General features: G+C 45.8%; 1 protein-coding gene across 1 annotated transcript in view; it reads left to right on the top strand.

The window, feature by feature from the left end:
• LOC142591263 (glutathione hydrolase-like YwrD proenzyme) overlaps positions 1–23,435 on the top strand; it is an 82,536-nt gene extending 59,101 nt beyond the window's left edge. The window contains exons 6-10 of the mRNA XM_075703601.1: positions 3,006–3,174; positions 4,152–4,314; positions 4,659–4,829; positions 6,978–7,072; positions 23,070–23,435. Of these exons, the coding sequence (XP_075559716.1) occupies positions 3,006–3,174; positions 4,152–4,314; positions 4,659–4,829; positions 6,978–7,072; positions 23,070–23,310 (839 nt within the window). The 3' untranslated portion in view covers positions 23,311–23,435. The remainder of the gene's footprint in view (positions 1–3,005; positions 3,175–4,151; positions 4,315–4,658; positions 4,830–6,977; positions 7,073–23,069) is intronic.
• The last annotated feature ends 2,292 nt before the right edge of the window (positions 23,436–25,727 follow it).

Here is a 25,727-nt window from a genome sequence, read left to right as displayed (position 1 = left end):
CAGGTGACGTGGCAATGCGGCAAAAGGCAGTCATATATCTTATACGAATTGGTCTTAGAAAAATGTACGAACGACTAGACCAAATGGTAATAGTCGAACATAAAAATAAGGAATACCTTAGGTAGCGATCGTAAATGTCTAACCTTAATATGTCGGAGATACTAATGCAAAAAAAAACAACGAGTATCATCCAAATTTAAAAGATTACAAATAAGAGGGATCGCAAAAAACACAAAGAAAATTGGTGCCTTTCCTACAACAATCGACGAATATGACGAAGTTAACGATGTCGAAGTTAACCAACATGCAGCTTCAGGTACTGCACGCCAAGAAAGCTTGCTCATTCAGTGGACATATGCCTAGACAAGGAAAGGGTGGTGAGTGAGCTCGTGCAAGAAAAAATTATATGCATAAGGGAACGTTCGGTGTATAACACTTATCAAGAGAGACAAGGACGCATGCAGAAGATTCTATAACAATGCAAGAGCACTCGGACGTCCCTAAAAATTTGCAAACGGCCTTTTGCGTTGAAGACGGAAGCATGATCCGGTATGAGTAATTCTTGTTCAAACAAATGAAGCAACAACAGAAAAGTCTGGAAGATCAGAATTCAGCCTAAAAATTGTTTAGTAGAAAAAAAGCAGCAGACCATGCCCCTGATAACACGACTGGAAGATTCGATGAAATTCCAATGCAGATAATCAAAATGCTCTGTCCAAACACTAGGGCCCTGCTGACTAATGCCATACGACAAGCGATTTAAGCGAATAAAATTGCGGTTCGATGGCGTAAAGCATTACCCTCATTTACAAGGGCAAATGTGGTAAGGATAACACGAACTCGTACAGTACAGTTGCAGTAACGTCGGTGATACATAGAATGACAATGCAAGCCACAGAAATAGAACTTAGAATGGTTAGAATGGAATGGTTAGAACATAAAGAATGGTTTCAGAGGAGGCAGGTGCTTAGATGATATTACGTTTGTACTAAGTGCATAAGGATTTCAGTAGCTCAGAACAGACTTTTGTAGACAGCATTTGTAGAGATCAAGGGAGCCTAGGTACACGTAGACAAGGAAATGTTGGTGGAAGCTCTCAATCGCAAAGGCACGGAAAAAATTTTGTAATACCTTCTGAGGAAGATATACAGGGTTGTTTTGCTACCTCTCCTCCTTTTCATATCAAACAGTATCGAAAGACCAACCATTTTATTACGGGGCGCAAGTTCACCGAGGACTGAAGCAAGGTTGTCCTCTGTTCGTTGTTGTTCAAGCTCTATGTCAAAGGCATAGACAGACGACTGGAAAACAGTGAATTACATTTGATTTACTCTATATGCGTAATGCGCACAGGGAAAATGCAAGAGATTTATAGATACTTGCAAACATGTGTGACCACGCAGCGGCAAATCAGGGCTTAAAGGAAAGAAATAGTAATTGCGGGATGTGAGTCCAAGATCAAGGCATACCCAAAGTTTAGCAATATAATTACCTAGGCGTATGCATAAACGAACGAAAGCCTTACTCAAGCACCCACCAAGATAATATTTAAACAAAGGGGAAGCGGAACACAGAAACAATGGGCAAGATTGCACTTTGCGGCCACAGTACATATCAGGTGGTTTGTGTAATCTGGAAAGGAGTAAAAGTGCCACTCTAACGTTTGCAAATCTCATTCTGCGCTTAACATGGAACATCTTGTCAGTGATAAAGTTAACAAAACATCGGTAGGCCGGTAGGCTTCATAAGCCCGCGTTAAAAGCCCGAATGAGACAGTGCAGGGTGACATTGTTTCGGCCTCTTTTGATGTCACAGATTGCAACCAAGTACATGTCTATTGAAAGTATGCATAGGCAACCAGGAGTCACAAAAAAGTGAGAGAAATAGAGACCATAACATGCGACAATGGAATAGAAAATAAAAGATCATGAAAGTTTAGGTGACTGTGAAAAAATAAATTAGAAGGAAAAACCCGTACCATAATACAAAAGGCAGTTAATCCAATTAGTAGTATGAAGCAATAGGGGGTAAATTTAGCATCGCGCGGGCTGCTGAGATGGCAGTAGCTTTGCAGCAAGCGTGTCGATCCCGGTGGAAGTGGATTTGTTGGAGAGAGCTGATTATGATCATAGAAGGAATAAATTATCGAACTCAAACCAGTGCTCACCAGGTGTTATATGTCTACAAGTGCGCAATTTGATGTAGAAAATTAAACTTGCTCGAATTTATTGCCTCAGCATTATACACCAACGTACAATAAGTTGTCTGCAAAACTTCGGGTAACATGAATGAGGGATAGCCAACTCCATCAACCATGGGAAACTGTCTCTCTTATGGGAAGACCAAGCACCGGAGATGGTGGAAATCGGATAAGCTCAAGCCATGTACGATCACGGCGGACTCGAGTACCGCTGGATGATTTTGGATGCCACCAGTAGAGGAGTAATTTGTGTATGCTAGTACCCAGGGTATCTTCTGCAAAACAACAACGACCAATACCAAGTCGGAGTGTGGACAAATGCAGAATTGGATAGTACGGTAACACTAACTTTAACACAAATTAAGCAGGTAAGTTTTCAGGTATGTTAAGCAGGTAAGGTACGTTTCAGGTAAGTTCAGGTAAGTTTAAGCAGGTAAGAAGAATGCAACTTGCATTTTTGGTTACGTCATTTCTGTGCCCTATTGCTCATGCCTCCTTTGCAGCATGCACAAGACTTCACACGTACCCCAGTGCAGCTGCGCCCCCGATTGAGCCTACCAGATTTCTTTCTTTCTACTTGTTCATGCTACTACCAATAAACTCAGAACGTTAGGAAATCATTGTAAGTTATACATTCAACACTATGTAGCCGTGTCTGAGTCGAACGGTGAAGCTTCAACACTAACCTAAGGTGAAAACGAAGAACATTTAGTTCGGAAGCATGCCCTAGAACGCTTTAGCACTTTTCTCTCCTTCCTTGATGTGGCATATAAATGCTGCTCATTCTGTCCTGTTCTTCTTGCAGACTTGAAGCAAATCCCTGGTCAGTTCGAACACGTCGTGATTGAGGCACTTCGCCACGCCATCGCTGATGGCTTACGATACGTGGGGGACCCTCAAACTGGTGGCTCGCTGGATGAGATGCTCTCACATCAGCGTGCACATAACATTGCTACAATGGTGAAATTTGACAGGTACATACGTTTCAAGACATAGAAAGCTGCTACGAAAGATCAGAAATTGTATGTGCTAGGCATGTAACATGTTTTCACAACTGCCCCAACTAACAAAGTAAGCGGAACAGACAAGCGTCCTTATTACACTTACATAGATCTGGTCAGCAAGGCTAGGACAATTCCAATAGAAACCGTTTTTATAAGGGTACTTGTCTTGTTCATTTCAATACTCAGAGGGAGATGTATTATTTATTAGAAATTATGTAACTCTCTCTCTCTCTCTGAGTAAAGGAGCGCACCGAAGCTGTGAACAGCGGACTGAGACTCATGCGTTCCATGGCCCCGACACTTAATCAATATGCTACTTTGCATTACAGCGACACGTTTGGTTTTTCTTACCGCATTCCGAAGTCCCGGTACACGTCCAGTGGGACAAGTCTTTGATAGAAATTGCGACGGGGCTACGCAAGCAACAGTTGCGAATGAACTATCTTCGTAGGCTTTAATTCATCCTCAGTCTCACGTATCAAATGTTTTATAATCCATACTCGACAAGGCAGCCACCTCAAGTGCTAGGTATCAACATATATTTTCTCAGGATACGACATACAAATGCTAAAGTGCTATAATAAATGACATAAGCTTGTTCGCAAAATTCTCTTCATTAGCTTTCAGAAAAAGGTATCATTGTGTAACTAGTAAATCAGAGACGTTGTTAATACCATCTCGTCAACGGTAAGATATTCGCTGGGCAAGAAGTTGATTTTTTATTGTGGAGCTTCGAGGAAGCAACAGCTACTGCGCGATTAGTTAGAGGTAACCGTTTGTTGTATATGCCATGCAAATAGTTACGTGTTATGCAATTTTACTGAGCTAAACGATGATGCTATTTGCACAGACTTCCACTAAGCGCTGTCCAACTTGTGTGTACAGCATCGATTCGCGCTGAGTATTTGCGCCAAGAGCAACGCGGAATTATTTATTTCTACTTGCAGAAGAATGAAAACCGTTTACCCGGAAGCTGCACTTCCTCTCGAGAATTTGGGTACCACGTTTGTGGCGGCTGCTGACGAGGCCGGAAACGTATGTGGACTGATCGGAAGCCTCTCGAATTATTTTGGATGTGCTGTCGTCGAAGAGCACGGATTTTCCGTTCAGGTAGGAGGCAAATACCACGATTGAAGAACATCAAGAGAAGGTGCGCTTCCGCTGTGTCCGTTTTATGCCCGCAGGCCACGGATCGCTTTAAACACAGGAAATGTTTGGTTTTGAAGTTGTACTGAGAACGCTTTCAAGAACTTTTTGTTGCGGTTAGCAGAAAAGAACTATATAGTGCGTTCGGTTGCATTTAAATTGCAGCTGGATTATTTATTCGCATGTGTACTTCGAAAGCCGTTTTGCTTGCCGGCGGAAATTCATGGTGAAAATAGTCGAATCATTGACGCTTCCCTATCTCGGTAAATTTTTCTATTGAAGAGTTGTTCATGCAGGCTTTCTTACAGAGACGGGGAGCCGCATTCAACCGTGTTCCCGGGCACCCGAATTGTTTCGGGCCCCGAAAAAAGCCCTACCACTCGCTCATGCCTGTTATGGTGACTGACGCATGCTCGCGAGATTGGCTATGCACGATGGGCAGTATGGGTGGACTCATACAGACAAGCATCCTTGCCCAGGTAAGATCGTAATTGAAACCATAAACCACAACTTGGCTACACAATTCAATTATAGTTTGGTTTGTAAATCCTATTTAGTAGAAGTGAATTTGATAAACAAATAAATGTATTTAGGTAGCTTTTGTTGGCTGCAGTGAAGTTCTCTTATAATGGCGCTTTATTCCTCGTTATGAATGTATAATAACCTTTGGGGGAACAATGTTCGCCTCAGCCTCTATTCAATGTATTTTTCAAAGCAGCCTCGCCTTCTTTAGTGCAAGGCTTCATTTATTTGGGACTGCTTTGTAGTGCAAGTTTTTATCAGGTGCGAAGAACATCAGCAAGATACAAAAGTGTAATTCAACGGTTTGATAACAAACTTCAAAAGGAGAAAAGAGATCTTGTAGTGATATGAAGGGAAGGGGTGCGCTAGGTTATTTAATAATTGTTGGGCTCCTGGGAAAGGAAGAAAGTAAATAAATGAGGCATTGCTCACATTGCGGGCCAAGGTCTTCTAGAAAACACAATTTAAGCACATATTACGTGTGAAAAGTTGAAAAGTAGAACTAGGAAAGAAAACGATCAGAAATCTTTCTGGAATATTATAATTTAGTCATTTCAACAAGAATGTATTACATTCAGTGGTAAATATATAAATGCGAAACTCATTGAGTATAATACACGTTTGCTCAAAAATATGAAAGTAAAGAAAGAGTAACTGTAGACAACTACAAATGAATAAATGAACATTACGGCCTAGACAGAGAGATAAAAACATTCATTATCGAGAATGAGTGAGAAAGAGTTCTTTCTTCACTGAAGGTGGGTGGCCTCCTTAGTCCAGGCAGTCATTGACCCTTGCTGTTTTCCTGGCCTGGTTCACCAGCTTTCGCTGGCCCTCGAAGTCTGGGGGCGTGGGCATGGCCATCCAGCATTCTTGGCGGTCTTCTTCTGTGCTTTTGTTTTCACTTCTTGGTTGAGCTGCATGGCTATTGGGGTCAGCAAGACTAGGACAACCCATCCCCATGCGACAAAGGGCAGGATAGGCAAAGATATGAGAGTTGGGTCGGGCGAATTTTATGCATTATAACACCGTGTACATAGGAGTTTGTTTGGAGACGCCACAGAGCAAGTGTCTCTACTGTGGTTAGACTGGGGTGTGACCACCTTGAAGAAATAAAATTACAGTACTCAATTCTAATTCATATGGGTCCGGGTAGTGAAGCTTTGCCGTTTATATTTATTTCTTTCTTTTATATCTAATAATGGAAGCTCCTGCAGTACGCAGCTTCATTTCTGTCCACCCTACTCCCATAGCGATTCCATGCTAGCTTGCTCTTCTTGAACGAGACTATGCAAACAAGAATTTACAAATTAAGCACTACCTGTACCTATATATTATGCCTGAATAGCATATACTACAGCCACAAGCCAATTTTGCAAATAGAAATAAAATGAACAGAGAACAGTGTGCAGTCCCATTTGACACCTTGTACTAATCACGATTTTTATTTACATGCTGAATTAAAATATGCTATATTCTTCTGCTTATTATATGAAACGATTGATAGCGCTAGGTGGTTAGAGGTTTAAATAATTCCTATGGTTTGTAATTTACTCATTTCATACGTAGTTGTGCCTGAAAGTAAAATGCCCATGCCTATGAAAAGCCGGTGTATAATTGTATTATTTTTGCGAGCCAATATTTGAATTGAAACCAGTTTAAATAATTTATGTGTACTCACTCCTATAAAGACTGAAGGAAGCAACTAGTGCTTCCAGCTGACAACCATTGAATGCCACGGGTCTGAATGTTGGACATCGTCATAGAGGTTTCCTATGGCAAGCTTAACATACTTAACAAGACAAGCAAAGGATAGCCGGAGTGTGAACCAAGGATCTGTTTTGTTCGCGTCCCCACTTAATCTCCCGCAGTATCTCCACTTTTACTTCAAGGCAGCATTCAGGTTTAGCTTTACTATTGTTCGATATAAGGGAGGTGCCACCGTCATGGCGAAAACGTTCCTAAGTCACTGAAGAATTATTAAAAAAAATATTGACTATCCTTGTAGAACTGATCCACTGTTCAATGTCGAGATATTTTGTTTGAGAACATATGCAATCACTTGCTACCATCTTTCAGTAAATGTTCTCATTGATCTCTTGCAGGTGCTGCTTAACATGGTTGAGCTTGGTCAAGACCCGCAACAGTCGCTATCCAGACCACGCTTTCTAGTTGGGAGTGCCCTGAGTGTACATCCAGAGTAAGCATTTAGTTTAGACATCTTCTTTGTCGGAAAGCTAAAACGTCTTTTTTGCGAGAACATAAGACCTTACAGGCTGAACAACTTACAGGGTGAACACCTTACATGCACCATACACCTTGTGGGCTGAAGCTGCCACGGAAACACGGTTTTCCTATATACTTCGTCTTTCGAGAAAATGAAAACCCAACACCTGCAAAGACTGTAATAAAAAACGAGAAGATTAAGCTTCGGGGCCGGCACAGGTCCTGTGTTCCCAATGACAGCAAAGGCAATGGCTGTTGTTAAAGTATGGGTGAGATAGCGCGGTGCGTGTGCATAGATTTCAGGCAGATCACCGCATGTCCTCTTCAAAGCCTGGCACGTCGTCTGTATACGTGGTGCTACTAATAGTAATCGCGAATGTAAAAGGTTGTCCGTGGGGACAATATACGCCAAGTCTAAGTCTATGGAATGGCCTGTCTTATCATGGTGCTCAGATAATGCATCTGTGGTCACATCTTTGTACACATAATTCCATTTCATGTCATTTATTGCACCTTAAGGGCCCGAAGCTATTACATAAGGGAGGGGGGGGCTTACATCGAGTTTCCAAATAGAATACAATTAAAAGCAACTGGTGGCAAAATTGAGAAAAGTGAAGCAAATCAAAGTAGCATACGGTAGTACGAAAACAAGGTAACGGCACCGTACGCTGGGTGTGTTTTGTCGGAGAGCCGGTGATGGGTTAGTTCGTGAAATTTTGGTCATTCTGAGCATGAAGCTAGGAAGGGTTGTACACGAGGTTATTGTGCGCGAGAAACAATTATTTATTGCCGATGTTCGGCCCCTTAAGTTTACGTCGGGACCTGCGCGGGCTAATCTCGAGGATGATCTGAGTCGTGGGTTTAATTTGCGTCCTTTGCACACGACTTACCAAACAAGGACTGAAGCAGGCGAAGTCTAGCGATTATGCGACGTGATCAGGCTGTTTCACGTGGCGCGATTATCAGCCAGCGACAGTGCGAATTCCGTCGCTCAGCGACCGCCGCGACGTCGAGGGCTCGCCGCGACTGGATTCCAACAAGTTCGTCGCGCCGTCGCTGAGTCGCAGCGATCAGCGCGATGTGTGAGGGGAAATGTGTTACCAAACAAAGCGCCGTCAAAGTAGGCGCTTTCCTGTGTAACGGCGCGGTGTTAGCTCTGTGGAGCGATTTCGTGCGTAAGTTTTAGCTATGTTTTAATAGGGCGTACCAAAGAGCGTTTGTGGCTTAGGACCTTCAAAAACATTTTTTCGCCTTCTGCTTACACAATCCCTTTCAAAGGAGTAGTTGCACGCCTTCTAGGTCGAGAGAAGCACCCCGCATCAACATAGGGCACGTACCCACTCGATCGCCGCCGTCGTCAGCGTCTTCATCACTACAAATTGTGCGACCTGCTTATACATGCGCACTCATCATCACCATCAGCCTGGTTACGCCACTGCAGGCCAAAGGCCTCTCCCATACTTCTCCAACTACCCCGGTCATCTACTAATTGTGACCATGTTGTCCCTGCAAACTTCTTAATCTCATCCATCCACCCAACTTTCTGCCGCCCTCTGCTACGCTTCCCTTCCCTTGGATTCCATTGAATAACTCCTAATGACCATCCGTTATCTTCCCTCCTCATTACGTGTCCTGCCCATGCCCCCTCCCATTTAGTTTTCTTGATTTCCACTAAGATATCATTAACTCGCGTTTGTTCCCTCACTGAATCTGCTTTTTCTTATCCCTTAACGTTACACCTATCATTCTTCTTTCCATAGCTCGTTGCGTCGTCCTCAATTTAGGTAGAACCCTTTTCGTAAACCTCCAGGTTTCTGTCCCGTACGTGAGTACTGGTAAGACACATCTGTTATAAAATTTTCTCTTGAAGGATAATGGCAACCTGCTGTTCATGATCTGTGAATGCCTGCCAAACGCACTCCAGCCCATTCTAATTCTTCTGATTACTCCAGTCTCATGATCCGGATCCGCAGTCACTACCTGTCCTAAGTAGACGTATTCCGTTACCCATTCCAGTGCCTCACTACCTATCGTAAACGGCTGTTCTCTTGCGAGACTGTTAAACATTACGTTAGTTTTCTGCAGATTAATTTTTAGAGCCACCCTTCGGCTTTGCCTCTCCAGGTCAGTGAGCATGCATTGCAGCTGGTCCCCTGAGTTACTAAGCAAGGCAATATCATGAGCGAATCGCAAGTTACTAAAGTATTCTCCATTAACACTTTATTTCCACTTCTTTCCAATCCAGGTCTCTGAATACCTCCTCTAAACATGCTGTGAACAGCATTGGAGAGAGCGTATCTTCCTGCCTGACGACTTTTTTTATTATTACTTTTTTGCTTTCTTTATGGAGGACTACGGTGGCTGTGGAGCCGCTATAGATATCTCTCAGTATTTTTACATACGGCTCGTCCACACCCTGATTCCGCAATGCCTCCATGACTAGTGAGATTTAGACTGAATCAAACGCTTTCTCGTAATCAATGAAAGCTATATATAAAGGTTGGTTATATTCCGCAGATTTTTCTATCACCAGATTGATAGTGATGCCGGCAACGGCGGCCGCATTTTGATGGGGGCGAAATGCGAAAACCCCCGTGTGCTTAGATTTAGATGCACGTTAAAGAACCCCAGGCGGTCAAAATTTCCGGAGTCCTCCACTACGGCGTGCCTCATAATCTGAAAGTGGTTTTGGCAAGTAAAACCCCAAATATTATTTTTATTATTATTATTATTAGTGTGAATACGGTCTATTGTTGAGTCGCCTTTACGGAATCCTGCCTGGTCCTTTGGTTAACGGAAGTCTAAGGTGTTCCTGAGTCTATTTGCAAATACCTTAGTAAATACTTTGTAAGCAACGGACAGTAAGCTGATCGGTCTATAAGTTTTCAAGTCTTTGGCGTCCCCTTTCTTATGGATTAGGATTATGTTAGCGTTTTCCCAAGGTTCCGTTACGCTCGAAGTCATGAAGCATTGCGTATACAGGGTGGCCAGTTTCTCTAGAACAATCTGCCCACCATCCTTCAACAAATCTGCTGTTACCTGATCCTCCCCAGCTGCCTTCCCCCTTTGCATATCTCCCAAGGCTTTCTTTACTTCTTCCAGCGTTACCTGTGGGATTTCGAATTCCTCTAGACTATTCTCTCTTCCATTATCGTCGTGGGGGCCACTGGTACTGTATAAATCTCTATAGAACTCCTCAGCCGCTTGAACTATCTCATCCACATTAGTAATGATATTGCCGGCTTTCTCTCTTAACGCATACAACGCATACAACGCATACATCAGATTCTTGCCAATTCTATCTTGTTCACTGCTTTTAGGCTTCCTCCGTTACTGAGAGCATTTTCAATTCTATCCATGTTATACTTCCTTATGTCAGCTGTTTTACGCTTGTTCATTAGGTTGGAAAGTTTATTCTAGCTGTAGGGTTAGAGGCTTTCATACATTGGCGTTTCTTGATCAGATCTTTCGTCTCCTGCGATAGCTTACTGGTATCCTGTCTAACAGAGTTACCACCGACTCAATAATGCTCACGCACACTCAATAGTGCTGACGCACACTCACGCACACTCAATAGTAGCTTTATCTTCTGTAAAAGCAAATACTCATCCAGGAAGCAAAGTTGTGGCTACCATAGTAACAACGAAACTAGAGTGTACTAAACGGAACCACCCCACCGATGCCGCTCAAGCCGCACGCTCATACTTGCGGTGTTGTGCAGCGCCTCACTCCCCGTATCTGCAAGCTGTCGTAAAGGGTGAAGGCTTTTAAATGTTAAAAAATCCTGTACTTATCTCGTTATCAAATAATAATAGGAAAATTCGAATATTTGACTAGTTTTCATGTTGATTTTATTTAATGATTTAGACATGGATACTTCGTCAGCAGGAGACAACCTTGCGCATCGCTTTGACGGAAATCGCGCTGCTGCATACGCATGTGAAAGCTGTCAGCGAAAATCGCTCTGCGACGTGCGCGGCGGAACGATTTTTTTGCCCTAATTGCGCCATGTGAAACAGCCTATTCAATTCCTGTAAGGGAGGGAGTCGGTTTAACAGCGGCTGTACTCATGTACGGAGAACAGAAAGAGGTTATAAAACATGCGGCACGGTTTCGTACTGCTTTTATTTCACTGGTGAGTTATGATTGTGGTGAATGCCATATCGATGACACGTGCTCGAACTGTGGTCGCACGTACATAAAGAAGGCCACTTTCTTGAAGTCAGTAAATGTGTACTTAAAATGGTGACATGGATATCAAAGTGGGAGATGCCTCATGGTATATATATGCGATACCTATGATTGGTATGGCGCTAAATGCACTCCTTGGCACTTAGAGTTTTAGCTGAGCTGATAGGGGACGAATTAATGTGGGAAGGGTTGTTTATGAAAGTTGTTTGCGCGAGAATGTTATCAATTTCCATTTCGACAAGTTTAACAGCATGAGCAATTGATTACATCATGCAGCGATATAATCTAAATCACGTTGCGGTGTAGTGATGTTGTCTATGTTATGTATAGGCTTCTCAATAACGCAACCATCGGCGAAAGGCCATGCTTTTCCATTTGTTTTAGCGGGAAGGTCGCTGACAGAGATAATAATAATAATATTTGGGGTTTTACGTGCCAAAACCATTTTCTGATTGTGAGGCACGCCGTAGTGGAGGACTCCGGAAATTTTGACCACCTGGGGTTCTTTAACGTGCACCTAAATCTAAGCACACGGGTGTTTTCGCATTTCGCCCCCATCGAAATGCGGCCGCCGTGGCCGGGATTCGATCCCGCGACCTCGTGCTCAGCAGCCCAACACTATAGCCACTGAGCAACCACGGCGGGTGCTGACAGAGATAAAAAATAATAGTGGTGATAAACCTGCACCTTGAGAAGCGCCTAATGTTGCGCTAACGAATTGAGAGTTACTGTTATTGGCAGTGGTAGACTGAATTAGACGTTTTAGAAAGTGTTTCAGCCAGCGGATAAATTTCTCAGTGTTACCAAGGGAACATAGTTTAATCAGCAAATTTTAATGATGTGCTCGGTCAAATATTTTCGAAAAGTCCAGAAATATGGCCTGTATCGCAAGCCGTTCATTCCTATCAAGCAGCAAATGAAGTGCTAGTTTTAAAAAAATAAATTAAGGGGTTTTACGCGCCAAAATCACTTTCTGATTATGAGGCACGCCGTAGTGTAGGGCTCCGGAAATTCCGACCACCTGGGGTTCTTTAACGTGCACCTAAATCTAAGTACACGGGTGTTTTCGCATTTCCCCCCATCTAAATGCGGCCGCCGTGGCCGGGATTCGATCCCGCGACCTTGTGCTCGAAGTGCTAATTTTGCCTGTTGAGTTTTGCAGGATCATTGTTTTCGGAAGCGGTGCTGTAGCGGGTAGAAGAAGCTGACCGATTCGAGATAGGCCATTAGGTTGGACGCGATTATGTGTTGAAGCAGATTGGATTTCATACTAGTAAGAGAGATTGGTCTGTAATTGGTGCCACTTTCTGTGATTCCGGTTTTAACATCAAGGGCAATGTTACTTATTTTCCCATATTTCATAACGACCGAGATTTGCATGGTTTGGTGAATATAAGGCACAGTATTTTATCAGTTATTTCGAAGGTTATTTTTAGTAGCCTATTGTTAATGTTGTCGCAGCCTGCTGATGACAGTCTTTTAGTTTTCATATACCCTCCCCGTCTATCTGAACATTAAGCACAGCTATGGAGTAGGATCCTGGTAGATGTTCCAAGGTCAAACTCAGGAGTGGCAGCGAAGACAGACGAGAAGTGATTATTATGGGCTGTTTTTCAATGGTTAGGTTTTGCGTTTAATTTCGTATAAAGGGGGTTTGGTGGAAATAATACTGTAGTGTTATCAAGCACGGGTGATGTAACGTTATCAAGCCCGCGTGCTGATGTATAGCATAAGCAAGACAGATTACACGTGTCGCACTCATGCTATCATGTCCAGTCATGTGACCCTTTTCTGTTTCGTTATAAAACTAGCAACACCAAGCAATCAAGCGTTCTTCGATCTGCCACTACCTACCGGCTACGTTCCATCACTTCAGTGGCGACAAGGGTGGGGCAGGACCGGCTGCACGATGACAGCCAGGCCACCTGAGTTCGACTACACGACCAGTAGCTGGAACACGTACCGGGTCCGTTAGGAGGCCTTTTTTGAGGGCCACAGCATCACAGATCCAGGGAAATAGCGTGCGCTTCTTGTATCAGCATTAGGTGACAACGTGGTTCGCGTACTTCAAGGCCACTGTCAGTCAGAATCGATGAACCACCTGAGCTATCAGGCCGTCGTACAGCACCTGGACAACCACTTAGATCCCCAAGTCGATGAGATAGCAGCGAGCTATGCTTATTGCTTATGATATGCTATGCTTATGATAGAATTGAACATGCTCTCAGGAGCGGAGGAAGCCTAAAAACAGTGAAGAAGAAACAAGGAATTGGCAAGAATCAGATGTATGCGTTAAGAGACAAAGCCGGCAACATCATTACTAATATGGATGAGATAGTTCAAGTAGCTGAGGAGTTCTATAGAGATTTATACAGTACCAGTGGCACCCACGACGATAATGGAAGAGAAAATAGTCTAGAGGAATTCGAAATCCCGAAGGTAACGCCGGAAGAAGTAAAGAAAGCCTTAGGAGATATGCAAAGGGTGAAGGCAGCTGGGGAGGATCAGGTAACAGCAGATTTGTTGAAGGATGGTGGACAGATTGTTCTAGAGAAACTGGCCACCCTGTATACGCAATGCCTCATGACCTCGAGCGTACCGGAATCTTGGAAGAACGCTAACATAATCCTATTCCATAAGAAAGAGGACGCCAAAGACTTGAAAAATTATAGACCGATCAGCTTACTGTCCGTTGCCTACAAAGTATTTACTAAGGTAATTGCAAATAGAATCAGGAACACCTTAGACTTCTGTCAACCAAAGGACCAGGCAGGATTCCGTAAAGGCTACTCAACAATAGACCATATTCACACTATCAATCAAGTGATAGAGAAATGTGCAGAATATAACCAACCCTTATATATAGCTTTCATTGATTACGAGAAAGCGTTTGATTCAGTCGAAACCTCAGCAGTCATGGAGGCATTACGGAATCAGGGTGTAGATGAGCCATATGTAAAAATACTGGAAGATATCTATAGCGGCTCCACAGCCACCGTAGTCCTCCATAAAGCAAGCAACAAAATCTCAATAAAGAAAGGCGTCAGGCAGGGAGATACGATATCTCCAATGCTATTCACAGCGTGTTTACAGGAGGTATTCAGAGACCTGGATTGGGAAGAATTGGGGATAAAATTTAATGGAGAATACCTTAGTAACTTGCGATTCGCTGATGATATTGCTTTACTTAGTAACTCAGGGGGCCAATTGCAATGCATGCTCACTGACCTGGAGAGGCAAAGCAGAAGAGTGGGTCTAAAAATTAATATGCAGAAAACTAAAGTAATGCTTAACAGTCTCGGGAGAGAACAGCAATTTACAATAGGTAGCGAGGCACTGGAAGTCGTAAGGGAATACATCTTCTTAGGGCAGATAGTGACGGCGGATCCGGATCATGAGACGGAAATAATCAGAAGAATAAGAATGGGCTGGAGTGCGTTTGGCAGGCATTCCCAAATCATGAACAGCAGGTTGCCGTTATCACTCAAGAGAAAAGTATATAATAGCTGTGTCTTACCAGTACTCACCTACGGGGCAGAAACCTGGAGGCTTACGAAAAGGGTTCTACTCAAATTGAGGACGACACAACGAGCTATGGAAAGAAGAATGATAGGTGTAACGTTAAGGGATAAGAAAAGAGCAGATTGGGTGAGAGAACAAACGCAAGTTAATGACATCTTAGTTGAAATCAAGAAAAAGAAATGGGCATGGGCAGGACATGTAATGAGGAGGGAAGATAACCGATGGTCATTAAGGGTTACGGACTGGATCCCAAGGGAAGGGAAGCGTAGCAGGGGGCGGCAGAAAGTTAGGTAGACCGATGGTCATTAAGGGTTACGGACTGGATGCCAAGGGAAGGGAAGCGTAGCAGGGGGCGGCAGAAAGTTAGGTGGGCGATGAGATTAAGAAGTTTGCAGGGACGGCATGGCCACAATTAGTACATGACCGGGGTTGTTGGAGAAGTATGGGAGAGGCCTTTGCCCTGCAGTGGGCGTAACCAGGCTGATGCTGATGATGATGATGATAATGCTTATTTCATGCGGAACCAAGCGGAAGGCGCAAAGGTGCGGGACAACAAAACCATCCTGAGACGTCTTGCAAAAAATTGTAGTTTCGATAAGTTCTTGGAACGCATGTTGCGGGATCGGATTGTCTGCGGAATACGTGATAAAGAAGTTCGACGACACATGTTGTCTCAGAAGAAGTTGACCTTGGCAGAGGCAGGAGCTTTTGCTCTAGCAGCGGAAATCACAAAAACAAATGTCCGGGCAATGCAAGAGAGGAGCTTCAACGACAATGGTGCTGCGAACTTCATACAGAGGCACAGGATAAATCCGCAGAAGTCCGGACGTGGTCATGGATCCATGACCGAGGCTAGTCAATGCCGGAGATGTGGCTCGAATCATGTTTCGGAAGTGTACACACACAAGAAAGCGACGTGCTACAAATGCGGCCGGAAGGGACAGCTGGCAAGGATGAACTTTAGTGGTCGCGGTAACCCCTCAGGAACGTACCCTGTGAAAGAACTAGACGGTAGTGACGAAAATGTAGAAGAAATGCTCTACGCTTTGGTGGCTCACAGCTACAGTAGTAACGAGTCCGCACGGCCGCTCGAAAGGGGTGTCATCTGGGAAGGCCATAAACTGCGCATGTTGGTAGATGCAGGATCCACTATCAGCGTAATTCCAAGGACGGCATTCGAAATCCATCGCGAATGGTGGCCGACACTGGAGAAGACTTCACTGCGGCTGCCACACTTCCTGGGGCCTCTGCCAGTCCTTGGCCGTGTGGCCATGAAAGTCGAATGCGATCATACGCAAGTAGACAGCTCGCTGGTGGTAGTGGATTGCGACGGGCCTCTGTTGTGCGGCCGTAACACCATCCAAGCCTTCCAGAATGCTGGCACGGTGCTACCGGAAGAATGCTTGCCGCAGAGCGTAAATGTGGTTCACTTCGACGCAGCGACAGCGAAACTTTTGGCTAAATTTTTGAGAAGTTGGGGTGTTGCAAAGGGCATCCCATGAAACTACACAAAAAGGAGGCCGCTGTACCACGCTTTCTCAAGGCTCGACCAGTGCCGTACGCGCTTCGGGAAAAGGTGTTTGCAGAAATTGACCACCAAGTACAGGAGGGAGGGCTTTCACCAGTGATAGTTTCCGAATGGGCTACGCCCGTCGTGCCCGTAGGGAAGAGAAACGGTGATATTGGACTGTGCGTCGACTTCAAGCTAACCGTTAAACAGGTGACACATCTGGAACAGCATCATTGAAAGGGGGGGGGGAGTTCACCACTTTGGATTTACGGCATGCGTATAATCGACTTCCACTGGACGACGAGGCATGAGAAATGGCCGTGTTGAACACACACAAAGGGTTGTTTGCAGACAACCGCCTCGCGTTCGGAATTGCATCGGCTCCGGCTTTGTTCCAGCGCCGCCTCGAATCCGTTCTGCAAGGCCTCCCTCGCGTCAAGGTGTACTTGGATGACATCATTATAGCCGAAAAGCGGAACAACTCAACTCTCCGGCAAGTCCTCGAGCGGCTGCGCGACAATGGCTTCAAGTTGAACCGTGACAAAAGCAGGTCGCGCGAGAAGCAAGTTTAGTTCTTGGGCCACAAGATCGACGCAACTGGCATACACCCTCCTGAGAATATGGAAGCCGACGCACCTAGACCGGAGACGGTGCGCCAGCTAAAATCCTTTTTGGGATTGCTGACTTATTCCGCCAAGTTTTTGCCTAACCTTGCAACCACGTTAGCCCCACTCTATAGGCTGCTGGCTAAAGGAGTTCTATGGCAATGGAAAGCCGCACACGAGAAAGCCTTCCAGGCAACCAAGCGCGCTATGGTGGCAGCCCAACTACTCGTGCACTACGACCCCGAAAAACCGTAGCGGCTTGAATGTGATGCCTCGCCAATTGGAGTTGGCGCGGTGCTGTCACACCGAATTGGGAACACAGACTATCCCATATCGTTCCGTTCGAGCGCACTGACACCTGCTGAGCGGAATTACTCGCAATTGGAGAAAGACTCGTTGGCCTTGGTGTTCGGCGTCACTAAACTTAGAGATTACTTGTTGGCGAAGCATTTTATTCTCGTGACGGATCACAAACCACTGACAGGACTCTTTCACCCGGAGAGGCCGATTCCGCACATGGCAGAAGCCAGAATTCAACGGTGGGCATTGCTACTGTCGGCTTACCATTATGACCTCGAGTACCACCAAGGACAGCTAAATGCTAACGCAGACGCTCTCAGTCGCCTTCTACTGCCGTGCTTAGGTGACCGAGTAGGGCAAGAATTCATGCAATACGTACTTTATACGCGGAGCCTACATTTTATGACCTTTTCCGCTCAGCAATTAGCGGACGTGAGCCGATAGGACGATACGCTTCATCAGATCAGGGGGTGGATCACACATGGCTGGCCGCGGCAGTTATCGGTAGTACAGCAACACCTGATGCCGTATTTGCCGTAAGGAGCTCACGGACTGTCAGGATCTGCTTTACTGGGGCCAACGAGTAGCGCTGCCAGAGGCGGAGCGACCATGCATGCTAAAGTAACTGCACGAAAGTCACCCCGCTATCAGTGCCATGAAGCGCACAGCGCGAGTGTTATTTTGGTATCCTGGACTAGATAGGAACATCGAATTGTTGGTTAAAAGCTGCCCTCAGCGTATACAATGTTGGCCCATGCCGGCTGCTGAAGTTCCGTCTCCATGGCAGGCGAGCAACAAACCATGGTACAGGTTGCATATGAACTTCGCGGGCCACATCAGTGGCTGTCAAGTTCTTGTGTTGGTGGATGCCGAGAAGAAGTGGATTGAGGCCATACCTTTGAAGACCGCCACAGCGGAGACGACCATTCAAGTACTTCAAGGTATTTTCGCACGTTTTGGCCTACCCTACTGCTTAGTATCTGATAACGGACCACAGTTTTCAAGTGCCACTATGTCCAGTTTCTTGAAGGAAAGTCAAGTGAACCGCATCAGAACAGCCCCATACCATCCTCAGTCAAATGGGCTGGCGGAGCGGGCTACCCGGGCAGTAAAGGAAGGGCTTCGAAAGAATCCGGCAGGTACATTGCAGGAGCGACTAATCAAGTTTTTATTTCGTTATAGAACGACACCATTCGAAGGAGGAAAATCGCCCGCAGAACTGCTGTTGGGCTTCCGTCTCCGAACCGAGCTGACATCTTCACTGGCTGACAAAATGGTGACAGAAAATGATGGTTCCGGCGAACCTGTTCCAGGAGCAGCGAAAACACCAGCACGGTGTTTTTGCTGGCAGGCAAGCATGGCAACCTGGCAGGCAAGTATGGCCCCGCCAGTTTCAGTCTGCTCGGAAGTGGATGCCGTCGACAGTAGTGTCCACGACGAGAGCACGCGTGCTTACAGTGGAAACAGCGGAGGGACCGCAGCGACGCCACGTAGACCAACTCCGGCCACGGCTCGGCATAGGGTCGTCACCTAGCAAGCCGAGGGAAGTCGAGACCGGCGACGAAGCTGAGTGTAGCGCCGAGCAGGCCGCATCTCATGAAGGTTCAGACGCACGGGATGTCGGCTCTCAAGCCGAAGGCGAACAGCCACCACGTCGTTCGACTCGCCTACGGAAGCCCCCAGATCGTCTCACTTGCTCCAGCTTAGGGGGAAGGGATGTAGTGTTATCAAGCACGCGTGCTAATGTATAGCATAAGCAAGACAGATTACACGTGTCGAACTCTTGCTATCATGTCCAGTCATGTGACCCATTTCTGTTTCGTTATAAAACTAGCAACACCAAGCAATAAAGCGTTCTTTGATCTGCCACCACCCGCCGGCTACGTTCCATCACTTCAAATACTGCAGACATTTTTTAGGGTTAGTACTCAGCATGGCGCGTGAATCAAAAGAAACAATCTTGCTTTTCCTTCGTCCAAATTGATGAGGCACTGTTTCGTCCACCGACACTAAACACCCCATCATTTGGGCAGTTCTTTGTTTTAGCTGACCTGGAGAGGCGTTTTCCCCTGTTCAGGAGATCTTTAAGCATTAGTTAAAACAGGGATTCTTTGGATTGTTGTCACAAGGATTGCAGGTATGTGCTTGTTTTTAAGTAACATAATGTTGTTATAAAGATCTCGGTTGGTGTACAGCCTACGTCCTTAATTTCAAAATAATTATGTGCTTTTGCGCCTCAAAACAATGGTCTGATGTTAGGTATGCCATAATGGGGGGCACCTTTAATGTGCACCTACATCTAAGTACACAGCTGTTTTTGTATTTCGCCCTCATCGAAATGCGGCCGCCGTGCACGGGATTCCCTCCCGTGACCTCTTATTTAGCATCAGAACACTATTTCAACTCAGCGATAAGGGCGGCTACTGCTTCTCAGATATTGTCACGTGGTAGTGACGGTTAAGAAGGCAGCAAAGCTGCGATTAACGAAACGAGCGTTTTATTGGGCGAACTTGTGCGCTCAAAAACAGGCTACACTCAAATAACCATGGTAGCGGCGAACACGATCGGCGGTCGTCGAAATCTGATCAGCGGGTCAGGTGCATGTGCTTTTATAGATCAGTCGTCGAATGTTCCACAGTAATTGCTGGGACCCGCATGCCTTCCACAAAGTTCTACGCCATTCGTGTCGCGCATACATGCGATCAGATTGCACAAGGTTTGGCGACAACAGACAGCGGATGGAACCATCCATAACATTCCAGAAACCTCCGACACATGCAAGCGCGTCCCGCGCTCTGCGACAACACCTGTTAGGCGGCGAAACGTGTCGCCCGATAAAGAGAAGTACCCGTGTCAATATGTACACTGAATTTGTTTAGTGAAGTGTCTCAGTCCTTCATTTATAGACAATAATCAGATTTGTTATAGTCGGGCATTAGTTTCCATGTTCGGCACCTTCACTTTTTTGTTAGCGTTAGAATTATAGAAAATAAACTGTTATAACTTAGCCGATTTACAGCAGTAAGTCTAGTGATCTCATCAGGGAAAGTTTTAGTAGTAGATTAAGTGTGCTTTCTCCTCTAGCGGGTCATGTTAGGACTTCGTGAGTGTTGAAGTGTAATGCTTAGTGAAATGAGTGTACAGATTCTCTAGGTGCATGTTTTTGGGATGCTGTTACAATAGTCCATTTAATGAGTTAATAAGTGAAATTCCCAGAGAGAAAGATGGGGGACTCGGGAAATATAGTTCGTGTTTTCCAACGAGCCCCGGAATTAATAGGAAAAAGGTTGTTGGCTGTCTAGTGCTATGTAGCAGGCTCCAAAGATAGATTTCAGAGGGGAATGAGGCACACATATCTACCTTAGCTCTAGGTTGTTGCCATGACAAATGATGGAAGGTTGTAAGTTATTTTTGATAGCTATTAGTATGCCACCGTTTCTCCTGCCATATCTATCATGGCGGTATAGCATGAAGTCTGAAGATAGAAACTTGCTAATTCTGACGTCATTCAGCCAGATTTCAGTGAGCACTATGATTTCAGCTTCTATATCGGCGATTAAATGCAGGGGTGATGATGTTTGGGTACAACTCTTCGTATGTTAGTGAAGGCAATGCTAAGAAAAAGAAAAAAAAACATGTTTGACGGCTTGGACGAGAGACCAGGGTCATTCTGTTTGGAGCGCGTCAGGTATTTTCTTCAATGGCGCGTCCGGGAGAAGAATCTGGTTATTGCATTGCATTCTGACATGCGAGAGCATTGTTTCACGCCATCAGTGTCTGCGTCGTAGAACAATGTTTCTTTGTTTGCCCACGGGAAGGCGATCAAGTGCAAGTTTGAACGGACATTTCTGGGGAGGGGGCGGGGGCGAGGGATAAACTTAAGCACATTTCTGCATGCGTAGCGGGTGGCGGGTGCGAAAGAAATCCTTACAGCAGAGGTAGTATCATTTATTTCGCAGCCGCACGCCAAGACTTTCTCTTTCGTCATAAGATGATTCAGTTTGGTAATAATTGGCCGCTTTTTGCCTGAACAGAAATTGGCAATATGGTGAACACGTTCAATATTTCCCGCGTATAATTGTATTTTTAGATGTCCTTTTGTTTCCCTCTGAAGTGTCCTGTGTTTCGTTTAGTAGGTTTTCAAGAACAGGAAAGGGAAAGTTGTTTCTGCGCATTCGCGTTCTCGTTAAGATTAGCAGCTTTCAGTATTTCTATGTCACATTTAATTTGCTCAGTATTGTTTGGGGGGTTGTCAGTTACCGTATACTTTTATGTCAATTACAACAAGGTTAATAGGTTGTTTAATGATCACAGCAATTTGTGCTGGGTAAGTTCTGCACCAATATTGTCAAAAAGAATTGTCTTTTCTTGTTCTTCTAATTGCTCAATTGTACTTAGTATGCACTCTACTTTGCGTCTCCCAGCTGGGCCAGTGTTGAGTTCCACATCACCAGAAAGTAGTACCGAAAGCTGGTACAGGAGTTTCAAGGCTACAGCATCGCAATAGAAACCAAAGGCGCGACACCAGTTGATGTCATAGGGGCATGGCACCGTAACTAATAACGGGTAATTGGTAGGAAATTTGTTTGAGATTCCAATGTAAGTAACCTGGAAGGTTAGAAGCGGGGTAAGCATTATGAGGCGTGCTGTGTCGTGCCCCATCTGAGCTGGGCATCTTGTCCGGGTATGTAGGGCCCACACAGGTGCGGTGGTTGCTGACGTCGTGTATAAAAAGTGACCAGGCGACACACAGTATTCATGCTCGATATGAAACGGAACGTACGTCCGGTGCATCGGCTGGCGGGGGGGGGGGGGGGATGATGTAGTCCATTTAGCGCGGAGCGTATACTGACTTGACTATCCAGGGGAAGGGCTAGAGTCAGGGACAGCTGGTCCGGCAGCAGGCTAATCATCAGTGTTACAATGCATCACTGTTGCTCTTTGCTGGGTTCTGTGCCGTGTTCGTGTTGAAGTAGCGGCGTCTGTTCTGTAGGGATTGTTCTGCAGGATGTGGAGTATATGCAGCAGTGCGTAAAAGAGCTGTAGGCACATTTGGTCACACATGTTTCGTAAGCTACACTTTCGTGCTTTGTTAGATCCAAAGTGAAGTTTTCTTGACGTTCACGTTTTTTTCTTGTATTTTGGCTGCGATACTGGTGGCAGACAGTAAAATGACGAAATATTTAGTTGGCTTCTTGTCCCGAAACCCACAGCCCGAGAAAAATGTCCAATAATAATTCACAATAATTTTCCTTCCAAACCAAGTGTCTACCGGTATTGACAGCCGCAGTGATTGTCGTATCACATCATATGCTTTGCAGTGAGCCTGCAAGGAGGCGAGTCACTCTTTTAGTTAACCAATTTTTTTAGGGATTGTGATAAATAGCGAGCCGTGCTTCTTACGGGGACTCCCATAACAAACACTTTAACGGAAATCCACCTGGCAGGGAGGAACATGATCAAGTGAAAACAAACTTCCGCTAAGAGTATATTAGTCTGAGAATCTTGATGTTTCGGGGCGTGTACGGGTCGATACTCACAATTTAAGGAAACGTGATATCTGCTGTTTATTTGTGAGTGAGTTAGCGCAGTGGGTGTGCGTAGATCTTTTGCAGATTACCACGTGTTTTTAACCATTTGGCGCATCTAATGCATACTCAGTCGTACTAATAGCAATCGCGGCGACAATAGCTTGTCCGTAGCTATAACGGTCACTAAGTTCCAGTCTGTTTTACTAACTATTTTTAGTAAGTAATAGCCTAAGAATTCTTCCCTAACATGTACGCGCAGTATTATGAGCATCTTCTTTATTCAAAACAATCAATGTTTCTCCTTCGCCGCAGCTCTCCACTGGTTTTGGAGCCGAGCTTTGCGCAGGAGGCACAGGTGACACTAAGACGCCGAGGTCACACACTTAGCGTCAACCATGAGGACCTGCGCTTTCACCACGCGGGCCACGCCAACGTCCTTGCTCGGGCAACACACTGGTGGTCCAAGGAACAAGCAAACCAGCAGCCAAACCCCAATGGCTCTATCTGGTGCGGAGCGGAGCCTCGTATTAACAGTGTTGCCCTTGGTTATTGACAAAGACCAAGAATACAACGGTGCAGAGGGTGGCAGTGGGAACATATTAAGACTTAAGAAAGTTAGCCAATGCAAATATAACCTGATATGAGAGTGAATAACATGCAATAAATATTTGGGAAAGTCAGGCGGAACCCGTCTAAAGATGACTGTGGATGTTTCAATCTGTTGTGCAAGCTGCACATGACGACCATGCAACGACTGCGATGGCAGGGCGATTCACTATGAGCCCATAACAATTGACCCTAGCTATTAGACGACTTCGTCCCCTCGATCAGCGCAAGAGGCGTGACGAAGACAGTATAATGAGAGACGGATGAGTGATTATGAGGGAACGAACACGGCAGCATCATGTCCATGAGCGTATACCTAGTGACCCCAAGCTAGTAGGCAACTTTAGCCACTAGGTGGCTTAAATGCTAGACATTGTGATGCAAGGTTCATGTACTCAAAAGGTGCTGACGGTTCTGTTAGGCGGAGCCTCCGAGAACCCAATTGAGGACAAAGCCGTCTGTTTCGAAAACACACAAAAGCTTTTAATTAAACTAAAAATAGGCTAGAAATAAATAGAAGAAAATAGAAAGAACATAAAAGAAACACTGAAGTAGACATCACGGCAGTAAGACACAGTTGGGGCTAGTATGAAGTGAACTAGTGCGCGAGTCCGGGCTTGCCACGACAGCAGGGACGCATAACAGTCTCCACGCCAAGACGAGGCGGCAAGTTGACGAAAGGAGTTGCGCCGGTCGGAGTGTGGGATGGTTGACCGCGGCGACCGGAACGCGCCAGCTGTGGCTTGGAGAGGTAAGACAGGCGAATTGGCGGCAAGAGCAGACGGCGGCGGCGTTCTGGTCGTGCAGCAGGGTGTAGGACTCCGGCCCGTAGCCCGACTGCTCTCGTCTTGCCCACGGGCACAGAAGCCCGAACGCCGGCCTCGGGCAGCAGGCGGCACGTCAAGCGGGGGCGGCGTTCTGGCCGGCCAGCTGGCGTAGAACTCGGCCCCGTAGCCCGACTGGTCTCGTCCTGCCCACGGGCGCGGAAGCTCACCGGCCTTGAGGAGCTGGCGGCACGCTCGGGTAGACGGGCGACGCACAGGAATAGGTTGGCAGGAGGCCCCGGTCGGGTGAAGTCCTGGTGGCTCGGGTCCGGAACCCGACGGCCCGTCTTCAACTCCCGGTTCAGTGGTTGACCTTGTCCTGGCGTCGCTTTCTGGAATTCTCCCGGCGTCTCCCCTGCGTCTCCCCCCTTCTGCCAGCGCGCCTCGCCTTTTCTTCCGTTCTAGCCGATTAGGCATTCTCCGATTGGCTGCATGATGCCCCGTGGTCTTTCCCAATTGGTTGGATTTTCTTCTTTTAATTGCTTTTCTTGCGCAGCGCGTACACGTGCCGGACGCTCTTCGGCGTTGTTGTTTTTCTCCTTCCAGCACGGAATTCGCCTCGGCACGCGCACTCCTTGTCGTCTGCTCCTGTCCGTCCAGACCACCGCACCATGTCGCGCACCACACATCACAGACATAAAGATAGATAGATAGATAGATAGATAGATAGATAGATAGATAGATAGATAGATAGATAGATAGATAGATAGATAGATAGATAGATAGATAGATAGATAGATAGATAGATAGATAGATACACTTCTGGCCGAGCGTTTACGTCTCGCGCAGAAAAACCGTAGCGCCGCCTGCGGGCGCTGTTTTACTCACCGACGGAGCAACGTCACTAGGTACTCGGACGCTTCAGAACGCATTTTCTCTTAAAGTAAGTCTCTTCTACACACGAAACAAGCGTTTCAAGGTTTCTGGGATAGTATTTCAACAGTCCACGTGGACTTGATAGTCACGTTTACTGTCCCTTTACGTATCTCGCCAACCTGCGTCCCTGAGTACTTGCCACTGAGTGTGCGGCAAGAGTATTCGCAGGCACCGGCGCGCCACGCTCCTCGTCTCAAAGACCACCCGCGAACTTCTCGGCAGTACCAGCAGATGATGCAGCGTGTTCAGAAAGAAGCTCGAGAGGGCAACCCGGTGGCTGCATGAGGCACTACTCTGCGATTGCACGTACCGGCACGTCATGCATTTCAGAGGTCATGGTCAGGCTCTCCTGCTCAGTTGTTGTAAGGAAGAGCTAAAGAGGAATCCCGCTGCATTACACGCGTCGTATATAACTAGTTTCGAAGGTGCAAATACGTTCTGTCGCTATATTGATTCAATGCTAATTGTTTTAAAGTAGACTGTCATGGTGAGATGGGTTCCGTCGCTTTTTTCCCCACATTTATTCCAAGCCGTGCAAGCGCGACTGATACTCAATATTTGAGGACTATGTGCAGTATGTACCTCATTAATGGAAGTCGAGAGTGCTGTATAAGTGACATTTTTTTGTAATAAATGAAAAAGGCAATTTGTCTAGGCTCTGCGT

This window comes from Dermacentor variabilis, chromosome 8 (genome assembly GCF_050947875.1).
Source record: "Dermacentor variabilis isolate Ectoservices chromosome 8, ASM5094787v1, whole genome shotgun sequence".
Classification (NCBI taxonomy): Eukaryota; Metazoa; Arthropoda; class Arachnida; order Ixodida; family Ixodidae; genus Dermacentor; species Dermacentor variabilis.
The sequence above is the reverse complement of the archived record's forward strand: the minus strand, read 5'-3'. Positions and strand labels throughout refer to the sequence as shown.